The 21,031-nt window shown below is 48.3% G+C and overlaps 5 protein-coding genes across 16 annotated transcripts; 4 read left to right on the top strand and 1 right to left on the bottom strand.

The window, feature by feature from the left end:
* Window positions 1–176: 176 nt before the first annotated feature.
* LOC148322242 (rho GTPase-activating protein 27-like) lies at window positions 177–10,417 on the top strand. 3 transcript variants are annotated; one of them, XM_088316500.1, is made up of 21 exons: window positions 177–340; window positions 3,274–3,391; window positions 3,527–4,437; window positions 4,850–4,981; window positions 5,620–5,772; window positions 6,094–6,252; window positions 6,336–6,401; window positions 6,541–6,654; window positions 6,724–6,789; window positions 6,982–7,041; window positions 7,228–7,295; window positions 7,357–7,444; window positions 7,528–7,629; window positions 7,725–7,823; window positions 7,905–7,977; window positions 8,115–8,231; window positions 8,324–8,422; window positions 8,527–8,604; window positions 9,127–9,261; window positions 9,339–9,444; window positions 9,529–10,417. In XM_088316500.1, exons 2-21 carry the CDS (start codon window positions 3,361–3,363, stop codon window positions 9,704–9,706), a joined length of 2,835 nt encoding a protein of 944 aa, XP_088172626.1. In that variant the 5' UTR covers window positions 177–340; window positions 3,274–3,360; the 3' UTR covers window positions 9,707–10,417. The 3 variants fall into 3 exon arrangements, with proteins under 3 accessions (XP_088172626.1, XP_088172625.1, XP_088172624.1); XM_088316499.1 differs by having other exon boundaries at window positions 4,844–4,981; XM_088316498.1 differs by having other exon boundaries at window positions 4,844–4,981; window positions 9,339–10,417.
* Window positions 10,418–10,660: 243 nt separating this feature from the next.
* On the top strand, window positions 10,661–12,043 carry dnaaf19 (dynein axonemal assembly factor 19). 6 transcript variants are annotated; one of them, XM_088316510.1, is made up of 5 exons: window positions 10,824–10,839; window positions 10,940–11,024; window positions 11,183–11,260; window positions 11,434–11,602; window positions 11,696–12,043. In XM_088316510.1, exons 4-5 carry the CDS (start codon window positions 11,454–11,456, stop codon window positions 11,835–11,837), a joined length of 291 nt encoding a protein of 96 aa, XP_088172636.1. In that variant the 5' UTR covers window positions 10,824–10,839; window positions 10,940–11,024; window positions 11,183–11,260; window positions 11,434–11,453; the 3' UTR covers window positions 11,838–12,043. The 6 variants fall into 6 exon arrangements, with proteins under 6 accessions (XP_088172633.1, XP_088172637.1, XP_088172632.1 ...); XM_088316511.1 differs by lacking the exons at window positions 10,824–10,839; window positions 10,940–11,024 and adding an exon at window positions 10,715–10,756; XM_088316506.1 differs by having other exon boundaries at window positions 10,771–11,024.
* A 118-nt stretch (window positions 12,044–12,161) lies between these two features.
* Window positions 12,162–16,876, top strand: abi3a (ABI family, member 3a). Of its 3 annotated transcripts, none has more exons than XM_088316501.1 (11): window positions 12,162–12,325; window positions 12,403–12,563; window positions 12,886–13,056; window positions 13,487–13,666; window positions 13,998–14,056; window positions 14,130–14,186; window positions 14,490–14,809; window positions 15,121–15,240; window positions 15,536–15,754; window positions 15,992–16,096; window positions 16,341–16,876. In XM_088316501.1, exons 2-11 carry the CDS (start codon window positions 12,432–12,434, stop codon window positions 16,523–16,525), a joined length of 1,548 nt encoding a protein of 515 aa, XP_088172627.1. In that variant the 5' UTR covers window positions 12,162–12,325; window positions 12,403–12,431; the 3' UTR covers window positions 16,526–16,876. The 3 variants fall into 3 exon arrangements, with proteins under 3 accessions (XP_088172627.1, XP_088172629.1, XP_088172628.1); XM_088316502.1 differs by having other exon boundaries at window positions 12,175–12,325; window positions 12,378–12,563; XM_088316503.1 differs by lacking the exon at window positions 15,536–15,754.
* Window positions 16,877–16,936: 60 nt separating this feature from the next.
* Window positions 16,937–18,413, bottom strand: ifnphi1 (interferon phi 1). The gene is made up of 5 exons (XM_088316504.1): window positions 18,156–18,413; window positions 17,993–18,067; window positions 17,766–17,918; window positions 17,170–17,256; window positions 16,937–17,085 (listed from the first exon to the last, which is right to left on the bottom strand). The coding sequence occupies exons 1-5, from the start codon at window positions 18,282–18,284 to the stop codon at window positions 16,999–17,001; spliced, it is 531 nt and encodes a 176-aa protein (XP_088172630.1). The 5' UTR covers window positions 18,285–18,413; the 3' UTR covers window positions 16,937–16,998.
* A 551-nt stretch (window positions 18,414–18,964) lies between these two features.
* On the top strand, window positions 18,965–21,006 carry rdm1 (RAD52 motif containing 1). 3 transcript variants are annotated; one of them, XM_088317434.1, is made up of 7 exons: window positions 18,965–19,222; window positions 19,294–19,344; window positions 19,757–19,882; window positions 19,972–20,119; window positions 20,346–20,444; window positions 20,540–20,634; window positions 20,712–21,006. In XM_088317434.1, the coding sequence occupies exons 1-7, from the start codon at window positions 19,124–19,126 to the stop codon at window positions 20,775–20,777; spliced, it is 684 nt and encodes a 227-aa protein (XP_088173560.1). In that variant the 5' UTR covers window positions 18,965–19,123; the 3' UTR covers window positions 20,778–21,006. The 3 variants fall into 3 exon arrangements, with proteins under 3 accessions (XP_088173560.1, XP_088173558.1, XP_088173559.1); XM_088317432.1 differs by having other exon boundaries at window positions 19,294–19,473; XM_088317433.1 differs by lacking the exon at window positions 20,346–20,444 and having other exon boundaries at window positions 19,294–19,473.
* The last annotated feature ends 25 nt before the right edge of the window (window positions 21,007–21,031 follow it).

Here is a 21,031-nt window from a genome sequence, read left to right as displayed (position 1 = left end):
CCGCTGCGAGACCAACTGGCTGCCGCCAGATGGCGCCGTAGAAACGTCAACAGCGAAGCAGGAAGCAGGAAGTGCTGCTTACGGGGCGGGGCGAGATCTGTGTGGGGCCTGGGCGAGGGCGGGCCAGGACGAGGGCAGGGCGGGGCAAGCTGAGACAAGCAGGTCTTGAAGGTGGGCGGGGCCAAAGACAGAGGAACCTGTTCGATGATTTTCACGCGCACGCATACACACACACGCGCGAACAGACAAACACACAAAACACACACACGTACCCAGTAAATAATCGCCAAGTACACGAGGACACACCGCCATGAATGTTGTGCTTCTCCTTGGATTCGAGGTAACGCTATACTACTTTTTTCTGCACTTGCGTACATGTACACGAACACGCGCGCACACACAGACACGCGTACACTCGCGTGCATGGCGCTATTCGTGTATTTTGCCGAGCTTGTGTGTGTCGTAGTAATAGTAGAGTTGTGAATGTAGATTAGTTTCTGTCGTCAAAAGTTAACAGGCAAAGGAAGGAAGGAAGGAGGCACGAAGTAACGTGTGTGTTTTGTTAGCTTGTTAGCGTTGAGCTCCTGCGCGCGTGCGTGTGCGCGCGCGAGCGAGCGGCTGGAATGTGCGGTGTGGTTGGGTGTGTTTGCCTGCGTGCACGTCAACCGACTAAAGAAAGCAGCAAGTACTCAACTTTCTTGTCCTTTCATGCTTCGAACACGCCGTCAAGTACAAAGAGCAGTAGTTTGATCTACTTTAGTACTGTTACATTAGTTTTAGGCCCATTCAAGTTGGCGTTGTATCACGTTACTAATCGTATCAGTATTATATTGCATTAGACTTAGTTGTAATAGTATTACAATTGAATGCCACTATATATCATTTTTATATATTACTATATAGTATTGATGTTAATAAACTAATGTAAGTGCTAGTTGTATCTTTATCATTAGTATCCGTAGTAATACTACAGTAGTATGTTTTGTAATAGTGTTAGTAGCGTATGTAGTTTTAATATTATCAGAGACTCTCACAACTATTATTAGTAATGTACAAACAGTGTCGTAATTATTAATTCCATAGCACTTGTATTAGTATCATGTCATGTGTCATCATCAAGCCGGTCATCCTGCACATGGTCGTGGGGGAGCCTATTCCAGCTGAGTTTGGACGAAGGGCACACTACACCCCGAACTGGTCGCCAACCAGCAGGGCATAGTAGTGTCATTGCAGTTGTAATCATAGTAGTGTTGTTGTAGTATGATAGCAGTAGTAGTAGTAGTGTTGTATTAGTTGGAGTAGTACATTAATAGTATTGGAGAAGCTGTATTAGTAGTAGTATTACAGTAATAGTAGTATGGTCGTAGAATGACAGCAGTTATAATTAATCTGAGGGATGCAGTAATTTCTGATAGCAGTATCAGCACGTTGCTGTACTTGTTCTTGAGAAAAATGCACCGATACTTTGACACAGATACTACTTGATGAATATGGCACAAAGTTGTTTGGGAGTCGCGTCCCTCGCTCACTGTCGCCTGGCAACCTGCCATCCCAGCCTCACGACGGCCAATGGGAGCGCAGTGTGTCTGAGCATGTCATGTGACGCTTTTAAAATGTCATCTGACACGTCGGTTGTGACCCTGGCTAAAGGTTGTATCGTGTCACATGACTTTGAGGATTGGTCGACAAAAATATTGGTTTGACCATTGACAGGGAATTTCGTGTGTGTGTGCGTGTGTGTGCGAGTGCGCACGCGAAAGTGTGAGTCAAACCTGTGGCGAGGGTGTGTTCATGGGACATGCAGACACATGGGCGGGGGAAGAATTCCAGAAGGCCTCATTGTACACCTGAAACACGCACACACACACACACACGCACACACGGTGTCTGAGGTGTGCTCAGGTGTGTCGGACATTGACAATTAACTCGCATTAGTTGTCATGGAACCATATCTTGACATGTCTTCAAGTACGGTATGTTCTATTTTTATTTTTTTATAATTTGTGCAGGTATCCAGTTACACACGTGTCTACTGACTGATGAGTCAGTGGTCCATTTTCCTCGCTTGTATGGAGGCAAGGTGGGTTTGCGTTCCCACTTGGGGCCGATGTGAATGTGGTGAGAGTGCTTGGTTGTCTGTCACGAGATGTGCTTTGCGACTGACTGGCAACCAGTCCATCACGTAAGCAGACCAGCCGAAACCTTCATTACACTTTGAAGCTGGCATACAATTTTTGCACGACCAAGACAGGAAAAACAGTGTGTGCGTGTGTGGGGGTGTGCGGGTGTGGGGGTGTGTGTGTGTGTGTGTGTGTGTGTGTGTATGTGCGAGCATTTAAAAGTGTGTCAGTAACTTTGGCGCGTCAGAGACTTTGAACCCGGAGCTATCTGCAGTAACTCACTAGGTCACATATTGTATAAAACACTCACTGTGTGTGTGTGTGCGTGTGTGCGTGTGTGCGTGTATGTGCACGCCTGTGTTTGTGATGTCACAAGGGGTGATGATGGGTGGGCGGGGCTTAGCACTGACAGGAAGCAGACACTTCCCTCTGTAAACAAAGCAAGGCCGAGATGCGCCTCCTACTATTGTTCCGCGTGTGTGCGTGCGTGTTGCGTGTGCGCACAAAACAATATGATCTTTATTTGGAGACAGAAATGGCGTCATACATGAAAAAGCAACACATATGTGTTGACTCAAGTGGCGACTGGCGTCAATGTGTTTTTTGTGTCGAATAGTGTGTGCATTGACTGTAGTGTTTGTGTACGTGTTGTATCAATTGTGTGTATCAACTGGTGTGTGTGTGTTTGCGCTTGAGTGTATCGAGTGGTGTGTGTGTATGCGTGCGTTTGACTGTATTGACTGGTGTACCAAGTTGTACGTGTGTCGATGTATGTATGCATGTGTGTGTTTGTTGCGTGGGGTGTGTTCATGTGTGCGTGTGCGTGTGTGTGTTTGTTGCGTGCGGTGTGTGCGTGTGTGTTGACTTGTGTCTGTTGCATGATGTGTGTGCGTGCGCATTAGTTTGTGTCAATTGTGTGTGCGTGTTTGTGTTGACTTGTAGTGTACATGGGTGAGTGTCTTGCGTGTGGGGGGGGGTGTGTGAGAGGGTGTGCGTGCGTGCGTCGTGCGTGTGTGTGTGTGTGTGTGCGCGCGTAGCGTGGGACATGTCATAACAGGGCGGACGCTAGCATGTCGAACATTCCACTGACAACCATTTTGAGTGCGCACTGCTACATTTCAGGTGATGTGTGTGCTTTCCGTTGTTCTCTCAGAGAGCGGATGGTTGCCCTTGACCTTTCACCCCTCACCTGTGGAGCAGCCGCCTGTCTGTCACGCTGAGGGGCGAGTCTTCTATCGCCATGGCAACCACGTCCACCTTGCTGGGAAGAGGTTAGTCTACTTCACTTTTTAAGGGCTAGCATTAGCATTAGCCGGCAGGCGTATCCTGTTTAATTCATTTACTGCCATTGACGGCTAAAAACGTCAAAGATCCTTTTTGAACCCTGCGTTGTGTGTTTGTTGAAGGTGTGGGATTGGTGCTGGTGGAGTTCCAGTACGAGTACGAGGGTCGCGACGGCTCCGTCATCTCCATCAAGCCCAACGAGCGCTACGTCCTGCTGGCCAAGACCAACGCCCACTGGTGGCAGGTGCGGCGCGACCACGCCTCCAAACCCTTCTACATCCCGGCCAAGTACGTCAAGGAGCTTCCGCCCGACGCGCCATTCCCTCTGGATTTTGGAAACCAGCTGGCTCCCGAGGCGACTGTGGTCCCTGCTCCGGCTGCAGCCCCGGTACCCGTACCTGTCCCTCTGCCCGTCCCCGTAACGATTAATATTCCCAAGGTTCTGGAGGAGCCCAGTGGGACCCAAAGCAAACCCAGCGATGAAGTGACCATCCGACTCAAACCGGACACGTCCGGTGGGTATCGCAAAACGGAGAACCGCATGTCCACGTTCGGTGTCCCGCTTGACTTCTTGGATTTGCCGCCACCCCTCGCCACGGCACAACGCCCCTCCGGATTCCCTTTGGACCCCGCCGGTGTCGACAAGACCGACGGCTTAACAGGGAAAAGCCTGCCTGAGGAGCATAAAAATATTGGTGCCAGCCAGACTGACACAGCCACAGCACGACCCCATGCGCTGCCCATCCCCGTGGACACGCCCACCGTACCCGATGTGCAGACCCTCAAGGACTCTGAGGGCGGGCCCTCGCCGGAAGACCGAGAAGTGCCTGCGGCAGTGCAGCAAGAAACGGAAGAGGAAGACGAGGACGAACCGATCGAGGCCACGGAAGACAGTGAGCAGGACAGCGACGTCCAGGAGGAGAACGAGGAACACAAAGCGGAAGGAGAGTCCAACCACATTTACGAGTCCATCCAGGATCTACACTTGGACGGCCTGATTGGACACTTGAACCTGGATCCGACCCCCAAACAGGTAAACGCCCACCATGCGCTATGTGTGACTCACAATCTACAACCAATTTGGCGGGCAATCTAAATGTCCACTGCAGAGGTGCAACAATTCATCAATAAATCAACAACTAATTGATTATTAAATTAAGCGACAGTTGAGTAATCATTTCGGGACCTTGTTTAAGGTTCAATCTAAAATCACAAGACGTATCACGATTGGAGGGGCGGAGCTTCACTTAGACAAGCCATCCGTCGGCCATTATGTTGATGTGGACGGGACGTCATGACTGTGGCTAGCGAGCCATGCTAAGGAATTTGATGACTTTTTGTCGCCATGACGACGGCTGCTGGCCGACACAAGAAACCCGAGGAGGAAGCCTGAAATATTCATTCATCCCGGTGTGCGTGTATGTTGTTTGTCTTGATAGCCGCAGGCTTGTGACCCCGCCCCTGAGTTGCCGCTGCTGCCTGACTCCACCCCCACAACAGGCCACATCCTCTCCACCTCAAGCACCTCCTCAGAAATAATTAGCCTCTCCCCTCTCAGCCCGCAGCAGGGATGGCAGGTCAGTTGCATGTTTAAAAAGAATTCAAATTTAAAAGTTGAGAGACTTATGACACATGAACTTCGAGCAGGTGTGGGCAAACTACGGCCCGGGGGTCACATGTGGCCCGTGAAACGTTTTAATCCGGCCCGCCAAACTTGAAAAAATGTAAATGAATAAACCTTGTTAATGTTTTATTTTCTAAATAATGTGGTGTGTCAAAGACATATTTTGTTGTAATGCTTTTGTTCACTTTCATTTAAAATTGGTATTATTTTTTTTCTCCAATGAGGAGAGGTTACCAAAACACTCCATCCATCTTCTCCTGGTCCGGCCCCTCTGTCAAATTTTAGAACACATTGTGGCCCGCCAAAAAGTTTGCCCACCCTTGACTTAGAGAATAGTCCAAGTAAGAATGATTTATTTGAACCCGGAGCCTAAAATGTCAACCTCATTTTTGCCAATAAACAAAAATGGAGGTATCTGCTTTGTCATTTGAACTATCAAGGTAATCAATCGCATTTGGTCATCTCTAGAAGTGGGTCAATCAGAATGATTAAGAAGTCATACTTGAGCACCTTGTTTTTGGAGATCAGGAAAACGTCCACGTAAGAGTGACTGGAAGAAGGTTGTTTTATTGTGAAAGGGCTTTGTTGCAGATGCACACGGACCAGGAGAGCGGGAGGGTGTTTTACTTCCACCCACTGACAAGACAGACCACCTGGTCGCACCCGCGCTCGCCTTCGCCACACCTGTCGTCCCCCCCGGCCACGTCACCCGCCCCTTCCTCTTTGTCACCGACACCCTTGCAGGTGCCGAAACAAAATGCATTTAACCTTGTGCACATTCATCAAAAATTAGTTTTTACTCTCCAAAAATAGATTTCAGATTATTGGGAGTCCGTTAAAATACACTGAAACAAAAATAAAAATTGCACCTGAATTACATTCTCAAAACAGTTCTTAAAGATCATAAAATACAGCTGAATGCTGCTTAAGCTTCTTTCACATACCACTAGAGGGAGCCAGAGCACCACTAGCATTACGAGGAGCACACACTGAGAATCGGACTAAGACGTGACGCTTATAAAGCAAACTTTGAGTGGGCTAAATACTGAATCGTTTTCCCTCCAGTCTGGTTGCGAGATTTGGGAACAGTTGATAGACCAAAACTCCGGGAGGCTCTACTACTACAACTCCGTGTCTGGCGCCACCACCTGGAACGCACCCACTCCGGCGCCCCAGGCCGCCCTCGCGACGACCGATGACGCCGCCAAGCCCGACGACGGCCCGGTACCAACTTTGAGACTCACGTGTTGTCTTACACTGCTGATGTTTATTGTTTGTGTGTGCGTGGGTTGGATTTGAACCGGAAGCCCCCACTGCCAGAAGAAGATTATCCTGTAGACGTGCACAACGACAATGACACCGTCTTCACTACGGTACCTAATGCATGCACGCAGAAAAATCTCTATCATGAAGCCTAATAAAATAAAAGCACGAAAACAATGAATGAGAAATCTGGAGGGGGAAAAAAATGACAAGCATGTCACATTTTCCACGTCCTGTGCCGCTTCTCAGCATGCTCGACAGCACGTCATTCCCAGAGCGCACCTGCAGCTCCATGATGGTGTCCGGATGGCGAACGGCACGCCCGATCAGCGCTTGGCGTGGCGACACAGCGTGGCCGAGGAGGTGAGTGGCCACCGGCGGCCAATGGCGGGTTGCCGTCTGTCACGTGACAAACTCGCTTGTGTTCCCCAGACGTTTGCTTCGCGCCACTGGAGGAACGTCGCCGACTTTAAGAGAGACTCGACCGACAGCACGCAGGTACACATGCACCAACGCACACACACGCACATGCAGACACACACAACTGGACGTACGCATGCAGCACACACACATCCACACGTTCCCACAATTGCATAAAAATACAAAAACACACGAACGCACACACCTACAAGTAGGCATGCACAGACATGCACACTCACTAGCGTGCTGATGATGTCATTGTGTGTCAAGATCTATGATAGGTTGACCTTGAGGAGGAATTTGTCCAATCGCAGCGCAGACTTCCAGCAGGTACATGCAGGTCCTGCGATCTGATTGGCCTCTGACGTCTGTTGTGTTCGTTTGCGGTTACTATGGGAACACTTTAGAACTCACGCTCAACTAACCCCGTCCGGTTGCGGGCGCCCCCTGGTGGTGGTCGGCAGCATCGAGGCATAGGATGACAGTGATCATATGACTTCCTCTCTGTGCCTGCAGGGACACCTGCTGGAGAAAGCGGGAATCCTCAACAAGACCAAAGTTGTCGATAACGGCAAGAAGATCCGGTGAGACTTTACTCCTTTTTTTTTTTTTGTCATTGTTTTCATCACATCTTTGTGCCGACAGGAAGAACTGGAGTCAATCATGGACCGTCCTGCACGGCGGCATCCTCACTTTCCACCGGGACCCCAAGTCTGCGCCCAGCAGCAACATGGTAACTTATCTTTCACCTTCACGCCCTCAAAGTGCTCCTGGCACATTCACTTGGCTCACGTCTTATTTCCTCTCATCACTCAGTCCAAGGCCTCGCAGATTGTTCCGGAATACACGGTGGAGCTTCGAGGAGCATCGCTGTGCTGGGCCCCCAAGGACAAGTCGTCCAAGAAGAATGTACTGGAGGTCAGTCTGGTTACTGTAGTTGCGCACCATGGGTGTTCTTGCTCTATTGATGTGCTTGTGTGTGTGTGTGTGTGTGTTCTTGTTTGTGCGTGTAGCTGAGGACTCGTCAAGGTTGCGAGTACCTGATGCAGTACGACACAGAGAGCATCATCACTGATTGGCTGAAAGTCATACAGGACACCATCCGACAACTAGTAAGGGAAAAATACACATGTGCTGCGCGTATACACACACACGCACACAAAGAGTCGTAAGTGTGGAGGCGTGTCTTTCAGGAACAGGAGCACGCGTCGGACGACGATGACGACGCAGCCTCGGACAAAGAGGACAAAGACAGGAAGCGGGCGAGTGAGTCATTTTTTCCAAAGACCCGCCCCCTCGGTGCCTCAACGTCGGAGCGGGCCGCGCAGCCATATTGTGATGACTTCCTGTGTGCTTTTTTCTCAACTTTTCTGTCACCTGAAGACGTTGTCGTGCCTTGGCAGGCAACAGAAGTTTGTCGGGCGCCGACACGGAGCAGACGCGAGTTCGCACCAAACTGCGACGCTTCCTGCAGAGGAGGCCCACGCTGCAGAGCGTCAAGGAGAAGGGGTACATACGAGGTGAGCGCCGCCGCGCGCCGTGATGCCACATGCCGTCATCACACGCCAAGTGATGTCGCGGCGTGCCGTTGTCTTTTTTTTTTTGTGTTCAGACAATGTGTTCGGCTGCCATTTGGACACGCTCTGTCACAGGGAAAATGCAACCGTTCCAAAATTTGTTGAGAAGTGCATTAGAGCGGTGGAGAGGAGAGGTAACACTCACACACACACACACGCCTTATCGAGTCAGCACTTGTTTGTGTTGTTGGGATTTGTGTGTGGGCGCGTTCATACGTACACGCGTGTCTTTGTTCAGGTCTTGATGTGGACGGCATCTACCGTGTGAGCGGAAACTTAGCCGTCATCCAGAAGCTGCGACACAAAGCTGATCACGGTATCCAACGCTTTCGTTCACTCATTTCCCAATCAACGAGATTTCCATTTTCATCCTGGCTAGTGGACCGAGATTCCCAGGTGCCAAAGTCGCGGCCCGGGGGCCAGATCTGGCCCGCTACATCCGTCCCGGAAAAGCAAAGCATGTGTTATTCGCTTCCATCGTCGTTGTTAAATCTCAATTCCAATTGTCATGTGTAAAAAAATATGGTCAAAATTTGCAAGACTTTTTTTTTCTTGAACAAACTACTTCTTCAACTAGTGTATATGAGACAATTTAACCTTGATTTGGTTTCACCGTCATTAACTACAAAATGGCTGGGCACAAAAATGAAGTTGACACCCCTGACCTACATAGGGCCTAAAAATCGATCGAAAAATCTCTTTGTAGTGTTTTGGGATTTATTTCCAAACACCCAATAGGCGTTTTTGTTTTGTGGACTATATAATTGACCCGCCTAGTAAAATGAAAAAAAAAATAATGACGAAGTGGAGTGTCTGACATGACGTGGTTGCTCGCCAGAGGAGCATCTGGACGTGGAGGACGGCCAGTGGGAGGACATCCACGTGCTGACGGGAGCCCTCAAGCTGTTCCTGCGCGAGCTTCCCGAGCCGCTCTTCCCCTTCAGCTTCTTCGACAAGTTCATCGCCGCCATCCGTCAGTCCCGCTTGTTCAAACGCGTAATTCCTTGCGCCACTCTTCCCTGAGGCGTCCGCATTTTTCTCGTCCCGTAGAAGTTCCCGACTACAACCTACGCGTGTCCTACATGAAGGACTTGGTGCGCTCGCTGCCGCTTCCCAACCACGACACCATGGAGCTGCTGTTCAGGCACCTGCACAGGCGCGTGCTCCCACCTCGCGCCACCCACGCCAACTCGAAGGCTTCCCTTAACTTTGGCCTCTCATCCTCCTTCTCCGCACGCAGGGTGGTGGAGCACAAAGACACCAACCGGATGTCGGTCCAGAGCGTTGCCATCGTCTTCGGACCCACGCTGCTGCGCCCGCAGACCGAGTCGGCCAACATGACCGTGCACATGGTCTTCCAGAGCCAGATTGTGGAGCTGATGCTCAACGAGTTCCAGGCCGTCTTTGTGCAGAGGTAGCGCAGTGGTGAGCGCAACCTTCCGCAACTGAGAGCCGAGACGTGCTTCGCAAACGAGACGCGGGTCCTTCCGCAGGATAGAGCAACATCAACGCCAGCGGGGTGCTTTCGACACAAGCATATTGCTGCCACACCTGGAAAAAAATAAAAAAGAAGAGTTCAACTTAATTTATAATACAATCATAATTCTCGGGATAACTCTCACATTAAAACTTGAGAAGTTTGACTTCGGCATTTGTCAAGAACTTCCTTCCGCTTCAAGTGACTGGCGGAATACTATGGAGATTTTCTTTCCAAACTTTTTTTTTTTTTTTTTGGGCAGTATTTCATTAGAGCAATATTGAGCTTTCTTTTTTCCGGTGTGGCAGCAATCCTCTTGCGTAGCTTTGCATTCCAGCCAGGAGAAAAGCACCTTGGAGGAGTCGTCACTTTCTTCCACGCGTTCCACTAACATTCCCGCAAAGAGGAAACGGAAGGAAAACGTCTGCTGAGATACAAAAGACAAATGATGACATCATCGCTCATGTGAGATGCTCACGTGATGTCAGCCAATGAGATCAATAGCAATAATTTGCTCAACAGATTTTATTTTGAGATTAAAGATTTTATAGTCTTCACATGACCTAATGAAGAAAAGGCCCAAAAATCGTCAACATTGCAACATTTCTACTTGCACACACGTCCAAATTGTCAAATAGAAAATGTATGATGAGCATGTTTCAAATGATTTCACATTCACTGGAGCTGCATTACCTTTTTTTTTTCCTTCTTCTGACGTCATGAAAAATATTCTGTGCACATTTAATGCTGTAACACGATTAAGAAAACTGACTATATAATTGTTTTGTTGTTTTAGACATGCAAAGATATTTTAGGATAGTAAATTAAATGACTTAAGGCACCTTTGGGGGAAAAAAAGAGTAATATTGATACACGTGTTGACGCGTTCTTTGGGTTAAGGGACACTTTTGGGCTCTTTGACGTTCCGTCCGTCGTTATGGCAACCAAACTTTTCGTTTGTCCAACCGGCATCAAGAAAGAAAGCCACCAGGTAAAAACGTTAAACTAAGTCATGAAAATGCTTTGAGAGTGTGGAAGCTAGCGTTGAACGACAGCAACAGTTTGATAGCAGAGGTTAGCATAAAACGTATTGCTTTAGCCTAACAGCTAACGGCTAATTACATTACAATTAATAAGGCCTTTACAAGCATTTCTTATTTTTTTTTTTTTTGAGGGGAGTCACAGTGTACCGAAAGATGACGTTGCTGTGTGATTTGTAAATTGTAAATCGAAGGTTCGAGCAGACAAGTGTCCGGCTGGTAAGGACGTTTTGATGTAATACTTGTATATTCTTTTGACTATATTGACACAATTTCAACAATGGAGTGAGACAGCAACAGCACACGGAATTTAAATGTTTTAAAGTATTTTATCCGCACTACGAAAGGCCTAATCACGGAAATTGCACCGTTTACAGGCCACAGTGTGCAAAAAAATTTAATCGCATTCACAAGACCATATCAGACTCTTCCCTATCGGCCGCCATTTTGAAAAGGTACCAAGGTTATTTTTCCTTATGTTATTATAACACCATCTCTTGGGGTACATTTCGGTTATGTTCTGTAAGATACTGAACGCGTCGCGTAGTTTGTCAAGCGCTGCAATTTTGTGCGAATTTGCGTGTCTCGAGTTCCAAATGCATTATGGGAAAAAAAACACATTTTACAGCTTGCAGACACTATTGGGGGATGGCGTCTTCTCAGCGCGACATCATCGACTTCTCGGCCCTGGAGAAAGATTTACGCGCCGGCGTGGAGGCAGAGCGCAAATACCGACGAGAAAATGACGCCAAGTTGAGGGCCGTCCAGCAAGGCGTGGCCTCGTACCAGCAGTTCAGGTCGGATGTGGTGCTCGGGCAGCAGGGGCGCCACCTTTCTATGGAAGGCATTTGTCAGATGTCTTTTCTTTCCTCATTATTCTTTTTCTTTAGGGATCTGGTCCTGACCAGTCACCTGACGCCGCTCCACAAGAACGAGAAGAACGCTCGCAAGCAGGCCCCCTGGAATCCAGTGGTTGTTCCCGGCAACACACGTGACCCTCAAGAATACGCATGCACCCCTGACCCTCAGTAAAAACAAAACTCAGACCAGACTTAATATCAATGACGACATATCTTCACTCACACATTGGAGCCTTCGTAATGACAAAAATATTAGTATTCACCCACAATTGCAGACGAGCCACTGCAACAATACACACCACAGCCTCAATAACACGTGTAGGAAGTTGAATGTGAACACAAAGTTGTGAATAAAAGTTGTACTTTTGTAATCGAAAAGGCGAATGAGGAATTTATTTGGGAAAAAAATGTGTGCGTGCAGCGGTATGACCACCAGATGGCGCCGCTGAGTGATTTTCATGCCGAGCGCCTCACTACGAAGAGCCGTGTTTGGCATGCACATGCACACAGAAGCAGAGAGGAAGTGCGGGCGCGTGCGCGTTAGTTCTCGCTTTCTCTCACACACACACATACACGTGCACACACAGTCGCGAGTGCAGTTGCTGTCAATCACTCGAGCGGCTGCAGCGGAGGAGAAGAGGCGATCTTTCTGACGGACAGGTGCTTCAGAATTCTCGGGACTTCATCTTCATCACACCAATTGTTGATTTAGGTGTGTGCGTGTTTTCTGTTGACAGAGAGGATACGTGAAGCGCAATTGGACAACATGAAGGCGACCGAGTTGAAAGAAGAAGTGGCCAAGATCCTCAACCAGGCTCCCGAGTCCAGGAAACTTCTCATGGAAAACTACAACAACTTCATCCAGGTGGCAGACTACTGCTGCCATAACTACGTCCAGGCTAGTCACACTACTACCAACTAACTACCAACTAACAAACACCACCACTTGCGCCAATTCCCGTATGCACTACTTACTCCATCTGAGAGGCTTGTAGCACATCTCCATCCATGTTGTTAATGTGCTCGGTCAAACAATTGCTTAAAGAAAAATTACATTTGCGTTTTTTGTTCGGGGTAGCTGGAATGCCTCAATTGCATTTGTTTGTTTGGAGATACGGGTGTGGTCAATGAACAAATTCCACTCGTATCTCAAAGCACCCGTATACACCTAGCTCTACTTGGCTAACAGTTTGCGCAAATGTGAAATGTCCTCCACGCAGTCCGGGGACGACGCGTCCAAAGCGTTGGAGGAGACCAAGTCGATGACCGCCCAGTCGCTGGCCAGCATCGCCTACCAGATTAGCACGCTAGCTACCAGCGTGCTAAGTCTGCTGGACGCGCAATTTCAGCAGCTTGGCCACATGGAGTCGGCCATCAACCTCATCGGGCAGGTATATCTCCTCTGTCCGTCTTTCCCATCATGCACGGCAGCTAAAGTCAATACCATCAAAAGTGCTTTTTTTTTAGCTTGCACTTCAACATTTTGAATTTTTTTTGCGAAATTCATCATTGAACAGAATACAAAAAAAAAGAAATCTGGTTTGCCTCCTGTGTGTGTCTTTTGGTCTTAAACGTAAAGCTTAAAGGGAAAACATTACACGCACGTATAAGTCCTTATTTGCGGCATGACCTTTGACATTTACTCAAGTCTTCCGAATGTAAAAGGAAGAGAGTACAATTTGTGGCTCCTCTTGCCATGAAAACTAATCTGAAAGCCAGAAGCTTTGTTGTGTTCACTGACACTTCGTTTATTCCGGCACTATGTTGCCCGTCGCGTTCCTAAAGCATCCGCGTAACCGTGTTGATATTTTTGCACGCCAGACTGTGGAGATGCACCGCGAGAAAGTTTCCCGCAGAGAAATCGGACTCTTCACAGCGGTGCGACGGCTCCCCCACGGGCCCAAGATCTCCTCCCCCACTGTGCCGCCGCAGCCACGCCCCCCTTACAGCCGTCGGCCAATCAGCTACCAGGAGCTAGATGGTTTGGGTCACGGTGTCAAGGTACGTCGCTGGCTGTCAGTCATCTTCAGGCTGTCGCTCACGCAACAGCAAACGCGAGTCAGCGTCTATGCTAACAGGAAGTGGCCGCAGCAAACCACTTCCTGTTCTCGATCGCACGCATACATGCACAAGGCACACACGCACAGTTTGCTGAGCGTGGGAAGATTTTTTTTTTCTTTTGAATTTGTTGCAGTTGATTGTTGTCTGAGACTAAGCCTCCATTGATGCTGAAAGCCCCCTCCCCCCTCTGCCCCCTCTGTACCCACTTTGTGTCCCCTTGCAACCCCCCCCCCCTCCGCAACCTCCCGTACCCTTCATGTCTCCCCAACAGCTGATTGGGAAAGCGGGCGACAGAGCCGGAAGCATTCGAAAGTCGGGCTCATCCATCAGGTTTTTGTTTTGTGGTTTACTCGCTGTTGCCAACTTGAGCGTCAAGTTGTTGTTGCTTCTGTTTGGTTTTCAGGTCCAGCAAAACCACAGCGGAAGGCCTCAAGTGCGCAGTGGCGCCCTCTGGTGGCAGGTATTGTCGAAGTGGTGTGGGGAGATTGGTTGGGTGGGATGGGATTGCAGCAGAGGGACACTGCATGAATTCGTTTCAACTTGGCGGATGACAAAAATTTATATTTGATGGATTCATTCATGTGTTTTTCCTTCTCAAATTGATTCCTAAAAATGTATCGTTTTATTCATTATCTCGTTCAAAAATGTTGCATTGATCTAATGTAAATAAAATAAACAATTAAAAAAAATAGTGTACATTTCGATAGAAAATGTACATGAAATGATCGCTTAATAGTGATTTGATTGGTCTGCTATTTTGAAGCTCCACTTTTGGGAAAGCTGTGGCTCCGCCCACCATCCCTTCTCCACCTAAAAGTGATGTCATCACCACGCTTTTTGAGGAAGCCCCGGTCCCTCTGCCGGATTCATCTGAGCTGCCCATGGCTCCGCCCCCTCCACCACCAGATTCTGCCATGCCAATGGCCCCGCCTCCTCCGCCTGATTCCTGTGAGATGCCAGTGGCTCCACCTCTTCCACTGGATTGTGCACAGCCTCTGGCTCTGCCCCCTTCACCTCTCCCTCCAGAGACTCCCCCCACTACTATTGTGCTCCCACTGACTCCACCCTCATGTTTAGAGACAGGTGAGGAGAGTGTCACCATGGCAACTTGGCTTCTTCTCACGAGTTGTCCGTTCATTTTGATAAAGATGACGACAATGACACCAATGATGCTGCGGATGACGATCATGGTTAGAATACAATACAACTTTATTTATATAGGGCATTTCACAACAGCTGGAGCTGTGACAAAGATGATGTCGCCAACGCATGATGATGATGTTAATCATGAGAATGATTGCAATGACCACATTAATGATGATGACCACCATTATTATGACAAATATGATGACATTGACGATAAAGATGCTAATAACATTGTTGCTTTTCTGCAGTGCTGGAGGAGAGCAGCCTCCCCTTGCCATCTCCCCCAGCCCTCGACCACGCCTTTCCCCTGCCGTCCAATGAGGAGCCAGAGCTTCCCGCCCCTCCTCCACCCACCCAGGAATTAGATGGTATCACACGCACACACACACACACAAACATGTCATCCATTCGCTAATAACTATCAGGAGAATTTTAGCGGAGGAATTGTCTATTCATAATTCAAATCAATTGATTTTGAAGAGAAAATTCCACAGGATAGGTCTCGATCTGTTACCGATCAAAGCATATGAAAATATCCCTTGAAAAGGAGTCAACCTTGAGCGTCACTCGAAATTGCAATATTTCCCATCATGCATTGTGGCAATCGGCAAAATGTATTTTCCCTCTTCTTGTCGTCTGCATCCGCTGCGCTTGCTTTGGCAGGCGGGGGGGCCGCGCGGCCTTCCCCCGCCCGCTCCGTGTCACTGAGGGTCCGCTCAGGCCCCGCCTCCCGCCGCCACGGCCGCTGCCACTTCCCGCCTGCCCGTCTTTCTGTCCATTTGCCCGTTCTCATCCCCCCGCCTCCCTCCTATCCGGCTCCCCCTCATCCTTCTTCCTCTACCTGGCCCGGGCTGGGCCTGCCTGCTCGTCTGGAGCATTTGGGTAAGAAGCGCTCGAGTTGCAAACTGCATGACAACCACACCTTCACTTAACTCAATTTACTGCTACAGTCACACGTGGACTTTGGGGCACTCCATTGGGTGGCCAAGTGATACGTTGACTTTGGCATTTGAATTTGGCTGTTGGTGGAGTCAACTGTGAACTTTGACTGAAGCCCCGCCCCCTGTCCTGATTGGCCACTCTCAGACTCATGTGTTTGTCCCTTGGCTGTTCTGTCAGATCTGGAGCTGCCGGCCCTCCCGCCACCGCCGCCTCCACCACCGCTGGATGATGATATGGCAGCCGAGGAGCTCAGTGGCGCCCCCCCGCATTACTTGGAGAAAGGTACTGCAGCACGTGCTCAAGTTTCACTTGACTCCTCAAATAAGGATGAGAAGAGGACGATTTCCTTCCAACTAATAATTTGTGATTGTTTGTAATAGGCAGAACAATTCAATGCTCTCCCACAGATGGCATTTGTGACTAAATGATAACGAAAAAATCCTCATGATTCTAGTTCAGTGTGTTTTATGAGATTTTTGTTTATAGTGTCAAATCATCAAAGTTGGATTGTCTCCCATGTGTCCAGTGGTGGCGTTGTACCGCTACAAGGCGGCCGAGCCCGGCGGCCTGTCCATGGAGGAGGGCGATGTCGTCTACGTGACTGGTCGCCATGACGATGGCCAATTTGAGGGCGTCCTCCATGGCCGGAGGGGATTCTTCCCCAACAGTTACGTCCGATCCTGTGGCGGGGCTCAAGCTCCGCCCCCGTGAATTAGTGCCCCCTTTGGAAATAGACTCCACCGAAATTTTTTTCAATGCCAATGCAAAGTGACTTCTCCGAAGCTTTGGAAGAGGCGTGCACAAGTCCAGTCCTCGAGATACACCCCTCTCCAACAATCATCCATGGGAAAGACTTGACATGGTTTTGATGCCATCAGCTTAACTAACGCTTGCGGTCGCAACATCTCAGCTTTCATCTTCTACCGTGTTGCTTTACACTTGCTTGTAAATGTAATTGCCATCTATCACCCCCAGTAATGTCAACATCGCCACGTTTGGAGCACAACTCATGCTGGCATGTCACTTATGTACAGTCAGAGAGAACAGAGACTAAATCATGAACTGGAGGCATTGTTGTAAAAAAACTTTCATTGGGTGTAAAAGAATAAATATTAAATAGGTAATAAATAAGACAAGTGGGGCAATAGAAAATTGGTCAGACGACGCCCTCTGCTGGCGGTGGGTCACATGGCGGCAACCAGCAGGTGTAACTGTTGCAGATGCATTTTGGTTTCGCTGCGTATCAGCTCCCACGACGCACTGCTGCCCTCCTGCGCGCACACACACACAATTACAAGTTAAGCACCCTCTGCACTACTTGCAGTACTTGGAGTACTTGTACTCAGAGCACTCACAGTGCCGTTGAGGGTAGCCTTGGTCATTCTGCCGTAGTAGTGCTGCAGCGCTTTGGAAAAACAGCCCTTGGTCTTTGCAGGTGAAATCTAAAAAAAAAGAGTAACATGCTGTCTGATTTTTTTTTTCCCACAAAATCCTGTACCTCGTTATTATTTCTCAATCACCAATACAAAACAACTTTATTTATATAGCACATTTCCCAACAGCTGGCCAATTGTAGTTCTATTCATTTATGACCCGATTGCTTTTTCTTATTGACTAAGATTGATATTTTTTATAGTCCTCTCGCTGAGCTAGCGTTCTAAGTGGAGTTATTGTTATCAACTTTTTATAGAATCCATTGATTAATCAAGTGTGACCATGTGTCGTATAGTTGGTTTTGTAGGGCAGTCAATTGGTTATTTAGTCAATTGATTTGTTGATCAACTGATTGCATAGTGCTAAAGTCGATTAGTCGATTCAAGCTCAAAAGGATCGATATAACATAGCAGGTGCATATCATCGCTATCGCGGAATCTTAACATCTCCAAAATCATCCCGTTTCTTAATTGGGCAATCACCAGACATGCGTATATGAAGAGAGGAGTATACATACACAAGCGCTGAGCTCGTACTTCTGCCTGTCCACGATGATGAGCAGCTCTTCCAATTTGTCGTCATCCCAGCCCACTTTGGATGTGTTGACTTGCTGGTAAAGATCCAAAATATGTCCCAAGTTGTTGCGGACGAAACTGACTTTGCACGGCGCCTACAAGGAGCGACATGTGGGTCAACGTGTGCAGTCAGATCGGTTTTCAGCCTATCACAAGCGGCGCGTCTCACCTGAGAATTCTCCACCTGCTTGTAAAGTTGTCTTGGGAACGGAAGCGGAAACTCCTCTTCTGTGATGGGACCCCCCTGGAAGGTCATTTAATTAGATTTACAAACAGCAGGCGGACCACCAAATCCCCCAGCCCCTTACAACCGTGAGAGTGCCATTACTTACCAGGTCCTGGAGCAGAATCAGACACCTGTCGCTCAAGTCCGTGTATCGTTGTATCCAGTTGCAGCAGAGTGAGGGTAAAAGCACCCCAAAAAGGACGAGGATCATATGTGCACGTCTGATTCCCAACATGATGAAGCTGATGTCCTACATGCCACACAAGTCGTCGCACTTATACCATTCCAGACAGGAAAAAGAAAACTGGAGCATAAAACACCACATTTCATTTTCTACTCTCACTTTCCAAACACACGCACACACCAACACACCCTGACTGGACGGGATTACATCGTCCTATTTGACTGATTTGTAATTTAATTCGAAGCACCAAACTTTTTCTGTACAGACAACAAACAGATAAATTACTAAATCAATGCATTAATTTATAATTATGCTGTCGTGGCCATGAATAAATTTAATAAGGTGAAGACCAGTCCACGTGTGAACACAAATGACGTCATGAAAAAAAAGCAAATGTTGCGTAGGGGGTTTCGTCACGACTTCCAATTGGTACCTGAGGAGGGAAGTCCCTTCACTTTCCTTATTCGCGCATTCACTGTCACTGCTGATCGCGTCACATTCGCTCTTGTTTTGCGACACACACAACAATTTGGTGCCGTTATTTTCAATGTAGGTAACTAAACAATCAACATCAACATGAAATGAGTAGAAGACATTGAACTTTTGACAACATTTTATTCGATTTTGACGATAAAATAAATTTGGGATTAGAAACTGAAACTCTATCACGTGGTCAGAAGAGGACGACTTCAATTGGTTCCGCTAATATGATCATCAGCTATTACATTGGCTACCACATGACGCCCCGCCTCTTCCCGGAAGCCCGCGAATGTGTGACATAGGCGTCGCTGCTGTGTGGATGGAAAGCGACTGAAACGCAATATGAACCCGTTCACTTTACTTTTATTCATTTGCGGCGTTCATGACGACATTTAAGAGGAACGGTTGTCATGGAGGTAGACTTGCTGGACTTTTTTGTTCCTGTGGAGAACAACAAGACTTTGTTTATGTGGAACATCCCGCCGGACCTAACCGAGGCGCTCATATACGTCAGTTCGACACTTCGTGTGTGTCAAATTGAGATTACACGCACGTGAATTAACGCCATCGTGTGTTGTAGGAGCGCTTGCACACGGTCTTCTCGTCCTTCGGTCCCCTATACTTGGTGAAGGTGCGCCCTAACGACGTGCTGAACACACCCGGTTTCAACGGCATAATCAAGTTCTACTCGGCGGCCCAGGCTCGCAAAGCCCAGGAGAACACGAACGGACGCGCACTCTTCCAAAACACGCTGCTCACGGTGCACTGTCTGCACACGCGCACCTCTCTCATCCTTTTTTCTCCTCGACGGAATTCTCAAGGCGTGAATGTGTGCGTGTATGTTTGCATGTGCGTGCGTGTGTATATGGATTAGGGGTGTAACAAAAAACGTTTTGAACTGGCAAATATTTATTTCATTTACAAGATGCATTGAATCGAAGCGTTCCTCTTGCATGCTTGTATACATGTGTGTGTGCTATGTATGTTATTGACTGTATCTATGTGTATGTTTGTGTACTGTATTTCTGTGCGTACATGAACAGGTGAGGCTGGGCTCCGACCGGACGCCTCACTTCCTGTCTGGCAGCAGACCTCTGAACCACGCCCGCTGCGTGGAGTTGGCCAATCATTGCCTGGGATTCAACGGGTGGACGTGTAACATCATCACAGTAACTTCATTTATTGTTTTGCGGTTGAAATGATTGTGGTGGCGTGGTCAAGCATCATGTGACTGGTGCGCTTACTGTGCGGCCCACAGCTGAAGGAGCTTCCCGCTGAGGTTGAAGAAGAGGACTTAGGTGGGCGTGTGCGGGTAAAGCTGGGCTGCGTGGTACAGATCTCCTTCCCGCATCACGGCGTGAGCACGCGAGGAGCCGCCATAGTGGAGGACATCTTGGAGCGTGCAGGTCGGTGATGGTCAATTTAGTACCCCTTTTTTTCCATGTTGCCTATGTGAGAACAAAATCCTGTACAAGTGGCATCTTGAGATAAGAGTGATCCCACTTAAGAGTGTTTTGAGCTGTGATTTGGCCAACTCACTGCTATACAGCACTGTAGAAAAACAACCATACCTAATCAAATGGCCTGCGTGTGCGTGTGGGGGTGTGTGTGTGTGTGTGTGTGCTTGCGCAGATCCTGAGATGATGCTGCAAAAGCGCAGCGGCTTGCACAAGCTGGTGCGAAACAAAGCGATGGTGCAGGCCTTCTCCACTGTGGTTCTGGTTCTGCTAGGTCAGCCGGTAGCGCGCGCCCCAGCCAGTCACCATGCCGACGACGTGGAGGCTGATACTCACGTGTATGTGTTTGTGTGCACGTGTGTCCGTCAGGTGAGGGGAAAGTCATGGTGGAATTGCGAAGCTCAGCTGAACATCTTTCATCTGAGGAGCCCCAAGGACTCATCCAGGTTCACGACCAGGACCAGGTGAGCGGTCACGTCTGCACTTGTCGGATGTCCACCCAATGTCAGCCAACACCTGGTGATGTTTGTCATCACATCAGGTGGAGAACCTTCCTGCTGACGAAGACCTGTGGGAACATGAAGACCTGGACTTGACAATGTGGTAGATGGACCGCATACTTTCAGCTACTCGCATAATGCAAGTTTTTTTTTTTTTGGGACTCTTTTCAGAACTTTTTATCTGACTAATGACAATGTGGTGACTTAAGATACAAGTTTAGTTTAGTTCTTGTTCGTACTTGTAACTCAGAAAACTCATATCTCAAGCCATCTTGCCCCATTGACATGAATGGAAATGCCTTTCACCCAAAAACCGATTAGAAATGTTGAAAATGACTGGACAGCCTTTGTGTTGTTTTTA

The sequence above is a fragment of the Idiotropiscis lumnitzeri genome, chromosome 15 (genome assembly GCF_059441095.1).
Source record: "Idiotropiscis lumnitzeri isolate Australia: NSW breed Sydney's pygmy pipehorse chromosome 15, RoL_Ilum_1.0, whole genome shotgun sequence".
Lineage (NCBI taxonomy): Eukaryota > Metazoa > Chordata > Actinopteri > Syngnathiformes > Syngnathidae > Idiotropiscis > Idiotropiscis lumnitzeri.
The sequence above is the reverse complement of the archived record's forward strand: the minus strand, read 5'-3'. Positions and strand labels throughout refer to the sequence as shown.